The following is a 15,707-nucleotide window of genomic DNA, read 5'->3' as shown; positions in this document are numbered from 1 at the left end:
AAGAGGAAGTCAAATTGTCCCTGTTTGCAGATGACATGATTGTATATTTAGAAAACCCCATTGTCTCAGCCCAAAATCTCCTTAAGCTGATAAGCAACTTCAGCAAAGTCTCAGATACAAAACCAATGTGCAAAAATCACAAGCATTCCTATACACCAATAACAGACAAATGGAGAGCCAAATCATGAGTGAACTCCCATTCACGATTGCTTCAAAGAGAATAAAATACCTAGGAATCCAACTTACAAGGGATATGAAGGACCTCTTCAAGGAGAACTACAAACCATAGTTCAACGAAATAAAAGAGGACACAAACAAATGGAAGAACATTCCATGCCTATGGATACGAGGAATCAATATCCTGAAAATGGCCATACTGTCCAAAGTAATTTATAGATTCAATGCCATCCCCATTAAGCTACCAATGACTTTCTTCACAGAATTGGAAAAAACTACTTTAAAGTTCATATGGAACCAAAAGAGAGCCCACATTGCCAAGACAATCCTAAGCAAAAAGAACAAAGCTGAAGGCATCACGCTACCTGACTTCAAACTATACTAGAAGGCTACAGTAACCAGAACAGCATGGTACTGGTACCAAAACAGTGATATAGACCAGTGGAACAGAACAGAGCCCTCAGAAATAATACCATACATCTACAACCATCTGATCTTTGCAAACTTGACAAAAACAAGAAATGGGGAAGGGATTCACTATTTAATAAATGGTGCTGGGAAAACTGGTTAGCCATATGTGGAAAGTTGAAACTGGATCCCTTCCTTACACCTTATACAAAAATTAATTCAAGATGGATTAAAGACATAAATGTTAGACCTAAAACCATAAAAACCCTAGAAGAAAACCTAGGCAATACCATTCAGGACATAGGCATGGGCAATGACTTCATGACTAAAACACCAAAAGCAATGGCCACAAAAGCTAAAATTGACAAATGGGATCTAATTAAACTAAAGAGCTTCTGCACAGCAAAAGAAACTACCATCAGAATGAACAGGCAACCTACAGAATGGGAGAAAATTTTTGCAATCTACCCATCTGACAAAGGGCTAATATCCAGAATATACAAAGAACTTACACAAATTTACAAGAAAAAAAATCAAACAATCCTATCAAAAAGTGGTCAAAGGATATGAACAGACACTTCTCAAAAGGAGACATTTATTCAGCCAACAGACACATGAGAAAATGCTCACATCACTGGCCATCAGAGAAATGCAAATCAAAACCACAATGAAATACTATCGCACACCAGTCAGAATGGTGATCGTTAAAAAGTCAGGAAATGACAGGTGCTAGAGAGGATGTGGAGAAATAGAAACACTTTTACACTGTTGGTGGGACTGTAAACTAGTTCAACCATTGTGGAAGACAGGGTGGCGATTACTCAAGGATCTAGAACTAGAAATACCATTTGACGCAGCCATCCCATTACTGGGTATATACCCAAAGGTTTGTAAGTCATGCTACTATAAAGACACATGCACACATATGTTTATTGTGGCACTATTCACAATAGCAAAGACTTGGAACTAACCCAAATGTCCATCAATGATAGACTGGATTAAGAAAATGTGGCACATACACACCATGGAATACTATGCAGCCATAAAAAAGGATGAGGTAATGTCCTTTGTAGGGACATGGATGAAGCTGGTAACCATCATTCTGAGCAAACTGTTGCAAGGACAGAAAACCAAACACCGCATGTTCTCACTCATAGGTGGGAATTGAACAATGAGAACACTTGGACACAGGGTGGGGAACATCACACACCAGGGCCTGTCATGCGGTGGGGGGAGGGGGGAGGGATAGCATTAGGAGAAATACCTAATGTAAATGACGAGTTAATGGGTGCAGCACACCAACATGGCACATGCATACATATGTAAGAAACCTGCACATTGTGCATATGTACCCTAGAACTTAAAGTCTAATAAAGAATAAATAAATAAAAGTAACAAGAAAAAGGTTTAAAATCACATTACCTTGCATCACAAGAAACCAGAGAAAGTAAAGCAAATTAAATCCAAAATAAGTAGAAAAAAAGGAAAAAAATAAAAGAGAAAATGAAATATAAGATGAACAAACAATAGAGAAAATCAATAATATCAAAGTTTAGATCTTTGTAAAGTTTAATAAAATTGATAGGCCCCTTAGCAAGATAATCAAGAAAAATACATAAATTAACAAAAAGTTTTAAAAGGAGTGAAAAGAGGTTTATCACTACTGACTATAAACATTGAAACTGATAAAACTTTATACGAATATATTGGCAAATTTAAGTGAAATAGACAAATGTCTTAAAAAACACAAATGACCAAACGAAAGAAGAAATTAAAAACTAAATAGCCTAATATCTGTTAATAAAATTATATTCATAGTAAAAAACCTTTCCCCCAAAGAAAACTTCAGGCTCAGGTGGCTTTTCCATTTAAGGAAGAAATAGTACCAATCCTACACAAGCTCCTTCAGAAAAGAAGTAATACTTCTCAACTTGTTTTATAAGACCAGCATTATCCTGATAAAGTATTAAGGCAAAAAAAAATTTAAAAGATCAGAAAAGAAGTAAAGCTGTCATTATTCACAAGCAACATGTTTGTGTGTGTGAAGAACCCTATTAAAAATACTACTCAAACTAATAAATGAATTTAGCAAGGTTATAGATCCAAAAATTGACTGCATTTCTATATACACTCAATAAACAATTGGGAAATGTTTTAAAATTTACAGACATATTTAAAAAACTCAAATATGAACAGATCTAACAAAAGATGTGTAAGACCTCTCCACAGAAAACTACAAATATTGCTGAAAGAAATGATGATGACATAAAAAAAATGGAAAGCTATACCATATTCATAGATAAGAAGGCATAATATTGTTTAAATGTTCATTTTTCCTAAGTTGATCTCTAGATATGATGCAATTCCCATAGAAATCCTAGCAGGCTTCTTTGAAGAAAGAAAAAACTCAATCTAAAAGTTATATGGTAATGCAAAGAACCTAAAATAGCCAAAACAATATATATATATATTTTTTTGATATGGTCTTGCTCATGCTGGAGTGCAGTGGCCGCGATCTTGGCTCACTGCAGCCTCCACCTCCTGGATTCAAGTGATTCTCCTGCCTTAGCCTCCTGAGTAGCTGGGATTACAGGTGCCCACCACCATGACCAACTAATTTTTGTATGTTTAGTAGAGACTGGGTTTTACTATGTTGGCCAGGCTGGTCTCAAACTCCTGACCTCATGTGATCTGCCCACCTCAGCCTCCCAAAAAGCTGGCATTACAGGCGTGAGCCACTGTGCCCGGCCAAGACAATCTTTAAAAAGAACAAAGTTGGAAGATTTACACCATCCAATTTCAAGATTTCTGTAAAGCTCCAGTATCAAGAAAGTGTGGTATTGTTGAAACCTAGACAAACAGACCAATGGAACAAAACAGAAAGTATATAAATAGAACCACATGCATATGGTTGATTGATTTTCAACATAGTGGTGAAGTCAATCCGATTGGGAAGGGAAAGTCTCGTTAAGCGTTGCTGGAACATAAAACTGAATCTTGACTCTTCTTTCACTCCATAAACAAAAAATTATTTCGAGACAGATCACAGACCTCAGTACAAAAATCTTATCTATAAAGTTTCCAGAGAAAAATATAATATCTTTCTGACTTGAGTCATGCAAAATTTTTTTGCTAAAGACCCACACACAAGCTGTAAAAGAAAATACTGATAAACTGGACTCTATCAAAACTAAAAATTCTACTCATAAAGGACATCATTAATAAAATCATGTTTTGACAAAGCTCTTGTAATTCGAATATATAAGGAACTCCTAAAAGTCAACAATATAATGGCAAGGTTGCAGGATACAAGGTCAATATAGAAAATTGGATTGTATTTCTATATACAATTATAAAGGCAAGTAATTCAATTTAAAAACTAAGTAAAAGATGTGGACAAATACTTCAGAAAATAAGATATGCCAATGGCCAATAAGCATATGAAAAAGTGCTCAACTTCATTAGTTATCAGGGAAATGCAAATTAAAATGACAATAAAATATTATTTCATACCCATTAGAATGGCTAAAATTTAAAAATCTGTCTACCCTAAATGTTAGTGAGGATGTGGAGCCCCTGGAATTCTCATACACTGTTGGTGGTATTGTAAAATGGTAACACCTCTTTGGAGATCTGTTTGGCAATTTATAATAAAGTTCACATATACTTAATCTGTGACCCAAGAATTCCACTCCTAATATGTATCCAACAAAAATGAGAACATACGTTCACAAAAAAACTTGTACATGAATGTTGATAGCAGCTTCATTCATAACAGCCCCATACTGGAAGCAACCTGAATATCCATTAACACGGAACTAGATAAACTGTGCTATCTGTGTACAATGAAATCCACTCAGCAATTAAAAAAAGGACAAAATTCTAATACACGTGACAATATGGCAGGATCTCAAAACCATATTGACAGAAACTTTACTCTGAAGAGTACATTCATTTATGTGAATCTCCATAGTGGACAAAGTTAATCTATAGTGATAGAAATCAGAAAGTAATTGTGGGGGTTGGGGGATTGATTGGAAAAAGATATAAAGAAACTTTCTGGGGTGATAAAAAATGTTCTGTATCTTGTGTGGGGCAGTGGCTACACAGGTTGTACATTTACCAAAAATCATGCACCAAACATTTAAGTTCTGTATTTTATGTTTACCTCTCAATTAAAGAATTAAACGCCGTTATTTTTTAAAAGAGCAGAAAATGAGAAGGGTAATTATAAATAGGGAACAAAGGTAGGAATTAACAGATATTTTCCTGAATGGAGACCTCTATACCATTAAGTCCAAACAGGATCAGCAATTTTATTTAACACTTTTATAAGTGATTTGGAAGATCTTCAAGTGTGTAGATGCCACTGATCTGTTTCTGGTGGGGCCAAGCCAAAAATACAACACTGTCTCTAGAGTAAGGCAAGTTTTTATCTTTTATTTATTTTGAGATGGAGTCTCACCCTGTCACCCAGGCTGGAGTACAGTGGCGTGATCTCGCCTCACTGCAACCTTTGCCTGCTGGGTTCAAGTGATTCTCCTGCCTTAGTCTCCCGAGTAGCTGGGACTACAGGCGTGCACCACCATGCCCAGCTAATTTTTTAATTTTTTTAGTAGAGATGGGGCTTTACCATATTTGCTAGGCTGGTCTTGAACTCCTGATCTCATGATCCACCTGACTTGGCCTCCCAAAGTGCTAGGATTACAGGCGTGAGCCACTGTGCCCTGGAGGCAAATTTTTAAATTTCAGGTCATGATCCATTGGCGGGTGGTGAGATCAACTTAGTAAGTCAAGACGTGAATATTTTTCTTTTAATAAAACAGATGAGACTAAACTAGAAAATATCAGAATGCATGTAATAAGAGTGAAATATTGTTCTGTGAAATTTTTGTCTGAAATGCATTGGATTTTTTTTTTTTTTTTTTTTTGAGACGGAGTTTTGCTCTTGTTGCCCAGGCTGGAGTGCAATGGTGTGATCTCCGCTCACTCACCACAACCTCCGCCTCCTGGGTTCAAGCAATTCTCCTGTCTCAGCCTCCTGAGTAGCTGGGACTGCAGGCGCCCGCCACTGTGTCTGGCTAATTTATGGTATTTTTAGTAAACTCGGGTTTCACCCTGTTGGCCAGGCTGGTCTCGAACTCCTGACCTCAGATGATCCGCCCGCCTTGGCCTCCCAAAGTTCTGGGATGACAGGCATGAGCCACCACACTCGGCCTGATTGACTTCTTTCTAAGTGGCTTAATTTTTTTTTTTTTTTTCTTTTTTAAGAGAGCAATGGTTACTCGGGAGTATAGGAGAGAGGGTAGTGGTCACTTACTGCTATGGCCCAACCAAGCCTTGGCTGCCCTATGCTTAAATATACTTAAGATGTGTGTAAAGACACACGTGTGTGTACTGAGACATGATGTAAAATGCATTTCTTACTGTGAGTTGAGATAAAAATTTTTGAGGTTTCATAAGCAGGTAAAAAGTGGTATCTGAGCAAGCAAGTTGTGGGGATGAATAGGGGAGCTTGGAGCTCTAAATTCTTACACAGGAAGGGCCCAGGAGTTACTATACATAGTAAGAGTATAGACTCATTCAGCACACAGTGTAAGGCCACCAAGAAGCTGAGTCCCAATAGGAAAGAAAAGAAAGATCCCATCTTTCTCTTATACAAAATTATGTTCTTTCCCCACTTAGAATTCTGAGACAAAACAGCAGGGATGGCTACAAAATGGCAGGATTACCCAGTCAGTGCAGCTGCTCAGTGCCACACTGCACTACTCCAGAGGGTGCTCTCACACAGACTGCAATGTGAGTAGCTCCCCCTGGAGTTGAGCGGTGCACAACCCAAACAACCCTACCAGGCAACCATAAGTATAGTGATTAAGAGCACAAGCTTTGGAGTCCAACAAACCCGGGGGCTTGTCTCAGACTGAATCCCAGACTATATAACCTGGGGCAGGTTATTTAGCCTCCTTGAACCTCAGTTTTCCAAACAGAATATGTTATACATCCCTAGGCTCTATTTCAGTGTCTGGCATTGAATAACAATAAATATGTGTTAAATGAATTGAGCTAATACTAGTACCTGCCTATAAGGTGGTGGTGAAGAGCAAAGAAATTGACATATGAAAGGTTTTCAATATCTACAAAAGATGACAGACTGAAATAGTAACATTCTCCAGGATGGAAAGATACATGCCAGGTAGGAATTGTTTGTTCAAATTGCTATTTTTTAAAAGCCATAAGCTATGGAGAGAACAACAGATTTTTTTTTTTTTTTTAATCCGGATACGGTGGAACTCTGGTAGGATGTGAACAGTTCTTGAAGCTTGAGAATACATTTGGAACAAATAAAAAGTAGGAAATGCATACATGTTATTTACAGTTGTAGGGCAGGTAGGGGCAAAATGTGTTGATAAACTCAAAGAATTTTAAGAATGATATTGTCATGAGCCATGAGCCATGGAAGCTGCAGGGTTTGGGCTCACTCCTGCCATCGGGTGAGGGGTGTCAGCGGAAGGGGGTGTGTGTCCTTTCCTCTCCCAGTGTTTATTTCCTAGTGGAACCGTGGTTTTGACGCAGTCATGACAACTCTTCATCCTTATTAAAGTCACACAATGAAGCAGGTCGCCCAAGATTGAAAGCACGTTTCCAGGGCGGACTCCGGTTCCTGCCTTTGGCCAGCAAAAGTACATTCTGGCAGGGAGGGATCTCTGAGCCCCGAAGTGAGGTCATGCCAGTTAGCAGTTAGAAAAGGAGGCATTTCTCACACTTGCTAATGAGTTTGACGCTTGTGAAATATAAACAGGAAGTGGGAGCTCTCCAAGGCGACCTGAAGGAAATACACTCCCAGTTTGGTCAACTTGTGAATGCCAGTTCTCTAGGTCGTCAAGGACACTGCCAGTTAAGACTGACTCCCTAACTGCACCCGAGGCTACTCTTCACCCAGTCTCAGCAGTGACCCCATTTTTTTTTTCAATCCTTCCCACTGCCAGGTCACTCAGCAGCGCGGTGACTGACCCAAAGCGCAGTGGGAAAGGCTTACAGTCATCTCTCAACTCCCCGAACTTGCAGGGCAGGGGAGCGCAGAGGTCAGTGAAATCCCCAGCCAGGCCTTATTTTAGTCATGAGTTTCCACTGGCTCCCTCCTCTGACTGTATCAGCGCTGCTCACAACGCGGGATTGGAGTTTCAGCTGTTTTCCCTGCTCCAGGCTGAGTGAGAAGGTCACAGAGCCCGGACTTTTCCGGGGGAGGTGGGTGGGGCCCTCCGGCAGCCTAAGTGAGATTGCAGAGATCTGGGGCCGTTGGAGGAGGTCTTTCCGCCCCTGGCTCGGGACTTTGGGTTAGCTTCTCCCCCGCTTCTCTACCTAGGCATCTTGGTTAGAATTGAATTAAATTAAAAACACAAAGCAACACAAGTTCTCATTTTTTTTTCCCTCTGTCAGCCAGTGGCCTCGATACAATTTTCCCAGGGCTGCCTTTCCTTTATTGCTCAATTTATCCTCTTCCTAGAGGTTCTGTAAGTTCAAGGGCAGGATCCGTGTCGGATTCATCAACAAGCACAGCGCCTAGCACAGAGTAGGGGGCTCAACAAATATGTGTCGACTGCATGATTGCTAAGATTTCACTGTGTAACAGGCGGTTTTATTTCTTGTCTCTCTCATCCCTCCTGCCCTGGGTGCAGACCGCAAACAGCGCCGCCGAAGTTCTCAACAGGCAGGGAGAGGGCCGATCCGGGTTGGCACACCACGTCCCCGGGGTCTCAGTCCCTGGGTCAACGCAGAGGGGCTCGCGGTCCGCGGCGCTGCGACCTGAGCCCCGGCCACGTGAAGCGTCACGCCCTGCGCTGCTGCAGGGCAGGCGCCGCCGCCGCGGTTGTGTAACGCTGCAGCCGGAGGGGAGGCGACCCGGGCGCCTCTGCTCTGGAGGGGGCAGAGGAGGGAGGGAACACCGGGCACCGTGCCCGGTATCTTTCTGTGCTTGACTGGCCGGGAGGAAGGGGGTGACACTGGGGCACCCAGGGGGCTGCGCAACCAGGTGCCCGCCTGCCCGCAGGCTGTGCCCGGGAGCGGAGCTCCTGGGGAGCGAGGGGCCCTCGGCTCACACCCTCCTCGGTCAGGTGCGCGCGGCGTGCTCGGCGGCAGCCTCAGCTGCCCCTGCGCTTGGCTGTCTGCCCGCTTCCCATGGGGTGACATCCGCCCCGCCCCTCGGTCCCTCCCCAAGGCGGGCAATTCCTGGACGCGAGGGTGAGCAGTGGGGGCAGGGAAGCCAGGACGGAAAGAAACCCCAGCCTCTGGGGAAGGCTGGGGGGCCGGGCGACTCCCTCCGCTGCGCGCCGGTTCCTCCAAGCGGGCCGGGCGGGGGAGGAGGAAGAGGGCTGGGCTGGAGCTAGCAAGGGGATATTCCTCTCCCGGCTTGAGTCAGACGCGGGCGGATCCGTCCTCCCCCGTTCCCTCCCAGGAGACGGGAACTTACTTCATTTCCCTGGGGCAGGTTCGCCCACGTTACCAACTCTCCCCCTCCCCCAGCACCCCCGTCCCTTCCAGCTTCCGCGCCCCCCACCCAACTGGGCAGGACCCAGGTTGCGCTGCCACCCCCTCTTCGGGGAAAGGCGGCCGCAGCCGCAGACACCTGGGGGCCGGGGCTGAGGGTGGGGGCTCCCTAGCAGCCGCCGGAGCGTTGTCCAACACGTGAGACTCATGTGATGAAGCCGGGGGAGGGCGGGCAGGTCGCTCCTTCCCTCCCCGGCAGTGGCCAGACGTGCCTGGAGTCACAGGGTAGAACACGTAGCTCCAACCCACCCACTCGCTCCCATTTAACCCAGCCCGCAGCCTCTCCATTACTCCTCGGCTTGTGCCCCCACCCCCCCCCCCCCTCCCCCCCCACCGCCCCCCCCCCCACCCGCTCCCTCCCGCCTCCCCGCCCGCCCCACTTCTCATTCACTTGGCTCGCACGGCGCAGACCGCGCAGGGAGCACACACCGCCAGTCTGTGCGCTGAGTTGGAGCCAGAGGCCGCGGGGACACCGGGCCATGCACGCCCCCAACTGAAGCTGCATCTCAAAGCCGAAGATTCCAGCAGCCCAGGGGATTTCAAAGAGCTCAGACTCAGAGGAACATCTGCGGAGAGACCCCCGAAGCCCGCTCCAGGACAGTCCTCATCCAGACGCTCCGCTAGAGCAGACAGGAGCGCGCAGTGGCCCCGGCTCGCCGCACCATGGAGCGGATCCCCAGCGCGCAACCACCCCCCGCCTGCCTGCCCAAAGCACCGGGACTGGAGCACGGAGACCTACCAGGGTAAGTTGGCACTCCTTGGCCCTTCAAGCCTCAACTCCAGCCCCATGTTATGCGCCACTCTCAACTTGGAGCAGCTCCGGGCGCAGCGGGGGGTTCTTGCCCGGCAGAACGCCTGCAGCCGTGCGCAAGCAGTCACGACCCTTCCTGGTCTCTCTTCCTGCAGGATGGATTTTGCCCACATGTACCAAGTGTACAAGTCAAGACGGGGAATAAAGCGGAGCGAGGACAGCAAGGTAAGCAAGTGCACCCCTGGGGACCCTGCGCTCAGCCCCTCGCGCGCGCTGAGTTTCCAAGAAAAGTTTTCTCGCTTTGAGGTTGGCGAGGGGATGCAGGGTGTGGGCTCGGTGCCTCTTCTGAGTGACTTGGAAAAGAAGGGGCAGATGATGGTTCTGGGTGCTATTCTGCTCCTCTGCCGGACTCGTGCTGCGGGGCTGGGAGGATAGGCTTCTCACCTCCTTCCCCAAGCGCCCACCGCCTCCCCGTGCTTCTTGCAGGAGACCTACAAATTGCCGCACCGGCTCATCGAGAAAAAGAGACGTGACCGGATTAACGAGTGCATCGCCCAGCTGAAGGATCTCCTACCAGAACATCTCAAACTTACAGTAAGTGAGAAGCTGGCCCCTTTCCAACCCAGTCCTTTGCCCAGAGGGCGGGCGGGGGTCACTCGCCGCCTGCAGGTTCCGCGGGGAACTGCAGACCAGACGGGCGGATCAGAGCTGGCGGGTGGCTCTGTGGTGGGGTCCTCCTCCACAGTCCTGGCGTTTTCTGGCTGACTCATGCAAATGAGGCGAGAACCGCTTGGACCTCTCCAAGTTGGCTCCAACACCAACTGGCCTTCCTTTTCAAGAGTTTAACTTCTGGTGATTTTCAGGATTCCCTAGTTTTTCTAACTTAAAGGAACACGCCAAGCAACACACACATTTACCCCTTTCCCTCCACCACTCCCCCCACCTTTTTTGTTGTTGTTAAATAAGTGGACTTGCTTTGGTGTGTGATTTTTACGGCCTGTCCTTTCTTGACAGTAGCCCTCAGCTACTTGGCAGCCTTTGGTTGGGGAAATGGAAAAAAAAAAAAAAGTATTTCGGGAGGAACAAAAAAGCCTGAATGAGCTGGAAGTTCTGAAAGGGTGTAAGGAAAGAAGTAGGGAAAGCCTATTGGCTGCCAGACATAATAGAGGTCCCTCTCTGAGTTGACACCCCTGCAGAAAAATGTTATCTCTGGATTCCCCTGAGTTAAGGTCAGCAGAGGCTGCTGGAGAAATTTATCTGTCAAAGCGTTTTCCTGAGGTAGTTGCAGCTTCCAAAATGCCTCCAAAGAGAGATGGCACCCTTTTTTAAATTATTTAATCATATATATTTTATATATGTGTGTGTTAGAACAGCCAACGAAGAAAGACTATCCACTTTTTTTTTTCTTTTAGAGACATTTCTCTTTGCTAAGAAATGTCCCAAAGGTGGGACTTCTTTGACCTCACCGCTGACTAAGGCTCTTTTCCTTCTAGACTTTGGGTCACTTGGAAAAAGCAGTGGTTCTTGAACTTACCTTGAAGCATGTGAAAGCACTAACAAACCTAATTGATCAGCAGCAGCAGAAAATCATTGCCCTGCAGAGCGGTTTACAAGCTGGTGAGTGCTGATTCTGGCTCTCCTCTCTTTAAGAGTTTGAGCACAAATAGAGAGCCTGTGGGCTCAACATCTGATGGAATAAACATTACTGCAACAAATTGCTTATGCACCTTCATTGGGGGAGATGCAGTTTTATCTTTCCTAAAAGGTCAGACTTTTCATTTGAAATGCAGTGTGCCACCTGGCATGAATACGTATTAGTGAAATGATAAGATATTCCTGTGGCATTTTAGCTTGAGAGTCTCTGGGTTCTGGGAGATTTCCCTACTCCCTTTTAAAATGCCAAGGCACCTATAATTTGCCTTGTGGGTGTTTTACAGTTGGTCTTCTTAGCCCTCTTTCATTGGAGAAGAAATCGTGGGTATGCCCCAGTGTTTTCCTGTTTCTTTGCTTCCTTGTCACTTGGTGTGTGGTGTGATCCTGGCAGGATACAGCAGGAGTTTTTCCTGCATTTCATGTGGTTCCCTGAATAGCCACTAGGTATCTTGGTGAATTGCACAATCTAGCGAAACCACTGAAGTTTCATCATTCGTTTCAACAGACTTCCAGATAATCGGAGTCACCTAACCTTCTAGTCTCACTTCTTCCAAATAATACTGTACTGACTGGGGAGAATTATTCTACCCACTCCCTCATTTCATTCTCTGCCTTCCTCTCCAAGGCTCGTATGATGAAAATTGCAAAAACCCAGCAAATGCTTCTGCCAGTTTCCTCATTAAAAATAGGAAGATGGTCATACCTAATGTCTTGAGGATCATGGATAGAATATGTGGAAAAGATATAGAAATAGAGAGCCTAATTAAAGATCACAGCATGACTGCAACTTTTACAAGTCATTGAAAATAAGTTTACTTTAGGTGATTATTGTTGCTTCAATCTTTTCCTCATTTTATAACTATCTGGCGTCTGCCCATTTTGCCACGGTGCAATGTTGTATGCATTGACTCAGGTTTATGAATACATCAGAATGTTCTTTGCTGCTTCACTTACATGGAAAACTCACAAACCACCTATATGTATATTCCAAAAGAGGGGAAGCAGCTCATCTCTATTAATTATGGTCCATTTCCATGATAGGATATTATGCAAACATTAAAAATTGTATTTTATCTGAGTGTTAGTATATGGATTATTTTAATTTAATTATTTATACTTTTCAGTGTAATTCTTCTCTGAGCATACTACTTTTGGAGTTAGGAACACAAATCAGTAAATGCGATTTTTTTTTTTAACAAAAACGAAAGCACCTGGTTTTTTGGCGTATAGGTATCCAGGTGCACCACAGGGCCTTCTGAAACATTTTCCTTTGGATTTTTGTTTCCCTAGGTGAGCTGTCAGGGAGAAATGTTGAAACAGGTCAAGAGATGTTCTGCTCAGGTTTCCAGACTTGTGCCCGGGAGGTGCTTCAGTACCTGGCCAAGCACGAGAACACTCGGGACCTGAAGTCTTCGCAGCTTGTCACCCACCTCCACCGGGTGGTCTCAGAGCTGCTGCAGGGTGGTACCTCCAGGAAGCCATCAGACCCAGCTCCCAAAGTGATGGACTTCAAGGAAAAACCCAGCTCTCCGGCCAAAGGCTCGGAAGGTCCTGGGAAAAACTGCGTGCCAGTCATCCAGCGGACTTTCGCTCACTCAAGTGGGGAGCAGAGTGGCAGCGACACGGACACAGACAGTGGCTACGGAGGAGAATCGGAGAAGGGCGACTTGCGCAGTGACCAGCCGTGCTTCAAAAGCGACCACGGACGCAGGTTCACCATGGGAGAAAGGATCGGCGCAATTAAGCAAGAATCCGAAGAACCCCCCACAAAAAAGAACCGGATGCAGCTTTCGGATGATGAAGGCCATTTCACTAGCAGTGACCTGATCAGCTCCCCGTTCCTGGGCCCACACCCACACCAGCCTCCTTTCTGCCTGCCCTTCTACCTGATCCCACCTTCAGCGACTGCCTACCTGCCCATGCTGGAGAAGTGCTGGTATCCCACCTCGGTGCCAGTGCTATACCCAGGCCTCAACGCCTCTGCCGCAGCCCTCTCTAGCTTCATGAACCCAGACAAGATCTCGGCTCCCTTGCTTATGCCCCAGAGACTCCCTTCTCCCTTGCCAGCTCATCCGTCCGTCGACTCTTCTGTCTTGCTCCAAGCCCTGAAGCCGATCCCCCCTTTAAACTTAGAAACCAAAGACTAAACTCTAGGGGATCCTGCTGCTTTGCTTTCCTTCCTCCCTACTTCCTAAAAAACAACAAAAAAGTTTTTGTGAATGCTGCAAGATTGTTGCATTGTGTATACTGAGATAATCTGAGGCATGGAGAGAAGATTCAGGGGGTGTGTGTGTGTGTGTGTGTGTGTGTATGTATGTGTGTATGTGCGCGTGCGTGCACATGTGTGCCTGCCTGTTGGTCTAGGACTTTAAAGCTTCTTTTGGCATAGGGAAGTCACTAAGGATTGCTTGACATCAGGAGACTTGGGGGGATTGTAGCAGACTTCTGGGCTTTTCCCCACCCAGAGAATAGCCCCCTTTGATACACATCAGCTGGATTTTCAAAAGCTTCAAAGTCTTGGTCTGTGAGTCACTCTTCAGTTTGGGAGCTGGGTCTGTGGCTTTGAGCAGAAGGTACTTTCAAAAGAGGGCTTTCCAGGGCTCAGCTCCCAACCAGCTGTTAGGACCCCACCCTTTTCCCTTTATTGTCGACGTGACTCACCAGACGACGGGGAGAGAGCAGTCAGACCGAGCTTTCTGCTAACATGGTGAGGTAGCAGGCACTGGCATAGCACGGTAGTGGTTTGGGGAGGTTTCTGCAGGTCTGCTCCCCACCCCTGCCTCAGAGGAATAAAGAGAATGTAGTTCCCTACTCAGGCTTTCGTAGTGATTAGCTTACTAAGGAACTGAAAGTGGCCCCCTTGTACAAGCTGAGCTGCCCAGGAGGGAGGGAGGGAGGAGTTCCCTGGGCTTCTGGCACCTGTTTCTAGGTCTAACCATTAGTACTTACTGTTCAGGGATCCAAACCAAGGTCTGAGAGACACAGACACCCCGAGCGAGCACCCTAAAGTGCACAAAGCTGAGTAACAAACTGCTGCCTTCAAACAGAACTAGACTCAGTTTTCAGTTCCATCCTAAAACTCCTTTTAACCAAGCTTAGCTTCTCAAAGGCCTAACCAAGCCTTGGCACCGCCAGATCCTTTCTGTAGGCTAATTCCTCTTGCCCAACGGCATATGGAGTGTCCTTATTGCTAAAAAGGATTCTGTCTCCTTCAAAGAAGTTTTATTTTTGGTCCAGAGTACTTGTTTTCCCGATGTGTCCAGCTAGCCCCGCAGCAGCTTTTCAAAATGCACTATGCCTGACTGCTGATCGTGTTTTAACTTTTTCTTTTCCTGTTTTTATTTCGGTATTAAGTCGTTGCCTTTATTTGTAAAGCTGTTATAAATATATATTATATAAATATATTAAAAAAGGAAAATGTTTCAGATGTTTATTTGTATAATTACTTGATTCACACAGTGAGAAAAAAATGAATGTATTCCTGTTTTTGAAGAGAAGAATAATTTTTTTTTTCTCTAGGGAGAGGTACAGTGTTTATATTTTGGAGCCTTCCTGAAGGTGTAAAATTGTAAATATTTTTATCTATGAGTAAATGTTAAGTAGTTGTTTTAAAATACTTAATAAAATAATTCTTTTCCTGTGGAAGAGAAAGATGGTCTCCTGAATTTTTTTTAAATAACTCAATTGGTGTGATATGGCTGACTCCCATGTCCTTCCTTCTTGGCTTAAGCAAACCAGTTAATCTCAGTGTAATTTCATTCAGCTTTTCATGTGCTTTGTATTCAATCAGAATAAGCTTAGTCAACTTGGCAGGTAAATATTGGTTTAATTTTTTTTTTTAACCCTTGCCAGGGGTACACGATCATCCTCTACCTCTCCAGAGTTAAGTAAAAAGCATATTTTCCCCCGCCTGCTTTCATCGTGGTCCTTGGAACTTGACAGAAAACCAAGGTATGATACCGTGGGCTGCAGTGTCTGGGGAGCCTGCTGGAGGGAGAGGCACATTGAGAAAAGATTTACTGGATTATTATGCAATACTAATTGATGCTGGGATAGCACCTCTTTGCCAAAGCAGTCTAGCTTTTTCAAATCTATGAAGGTCTAATGGATTTGCCATATCCTGTCTTATTCCTGCTGGAGGCAACATTCCATAATTATTTTCTACATCCTTCCT

General features: G+C 45.0%; 1 protein-coding gene across 1 annotated transcript; it reads left to right on the top strand.

Annotated features, from left to right (window-relative positions):
- Positions 1–9,494: 9,494 nt before the first annotated feature.
- On the top strand, positions 9,495–15,184 carry LOC101017675 (class E basic helix-loop-helix protein 40). Its single transcript, XM_003894158.4, has 5 exons — positions 9,495–9,872; positions 10,036–10,105; positions 10,367–10,474; positions 11,374–11,497; positions 12,824–15,184. Exons 1-5 carry the CDS (start codon positions 9,793–9,795, stop codon positions 13,678–13,680), a joined length of 1,239 nt encoding a protein of 412 aa, XP_003894207.1. The 5' UTR covers positions 9,495–9,792; the 3' UTR covers positions 13,681–15,184.
- The last annotated feature ends 523 nt before the right edge of the window (positions 15,185–15,707 follow it).

This window comes from Papio anubis, unplaced genomic scaffold (assembly GCF_008728515.1).
Source record: "Papio anubis isolate 15944 unplaced genomic scaffold, Panubis1.0 scaffold260, whole genome shotgun sequence".
NCBI lineage: Eukaryota > Metazoa > Chordata > Mammalia > Primates > Cercopithecidae > Papio > Papio anubis.
The sequence above is the reverse complement of the archived record's forward strand: the minus strand, read 5'-3'. Positions and strand labels throughout refer to the sequence as shown.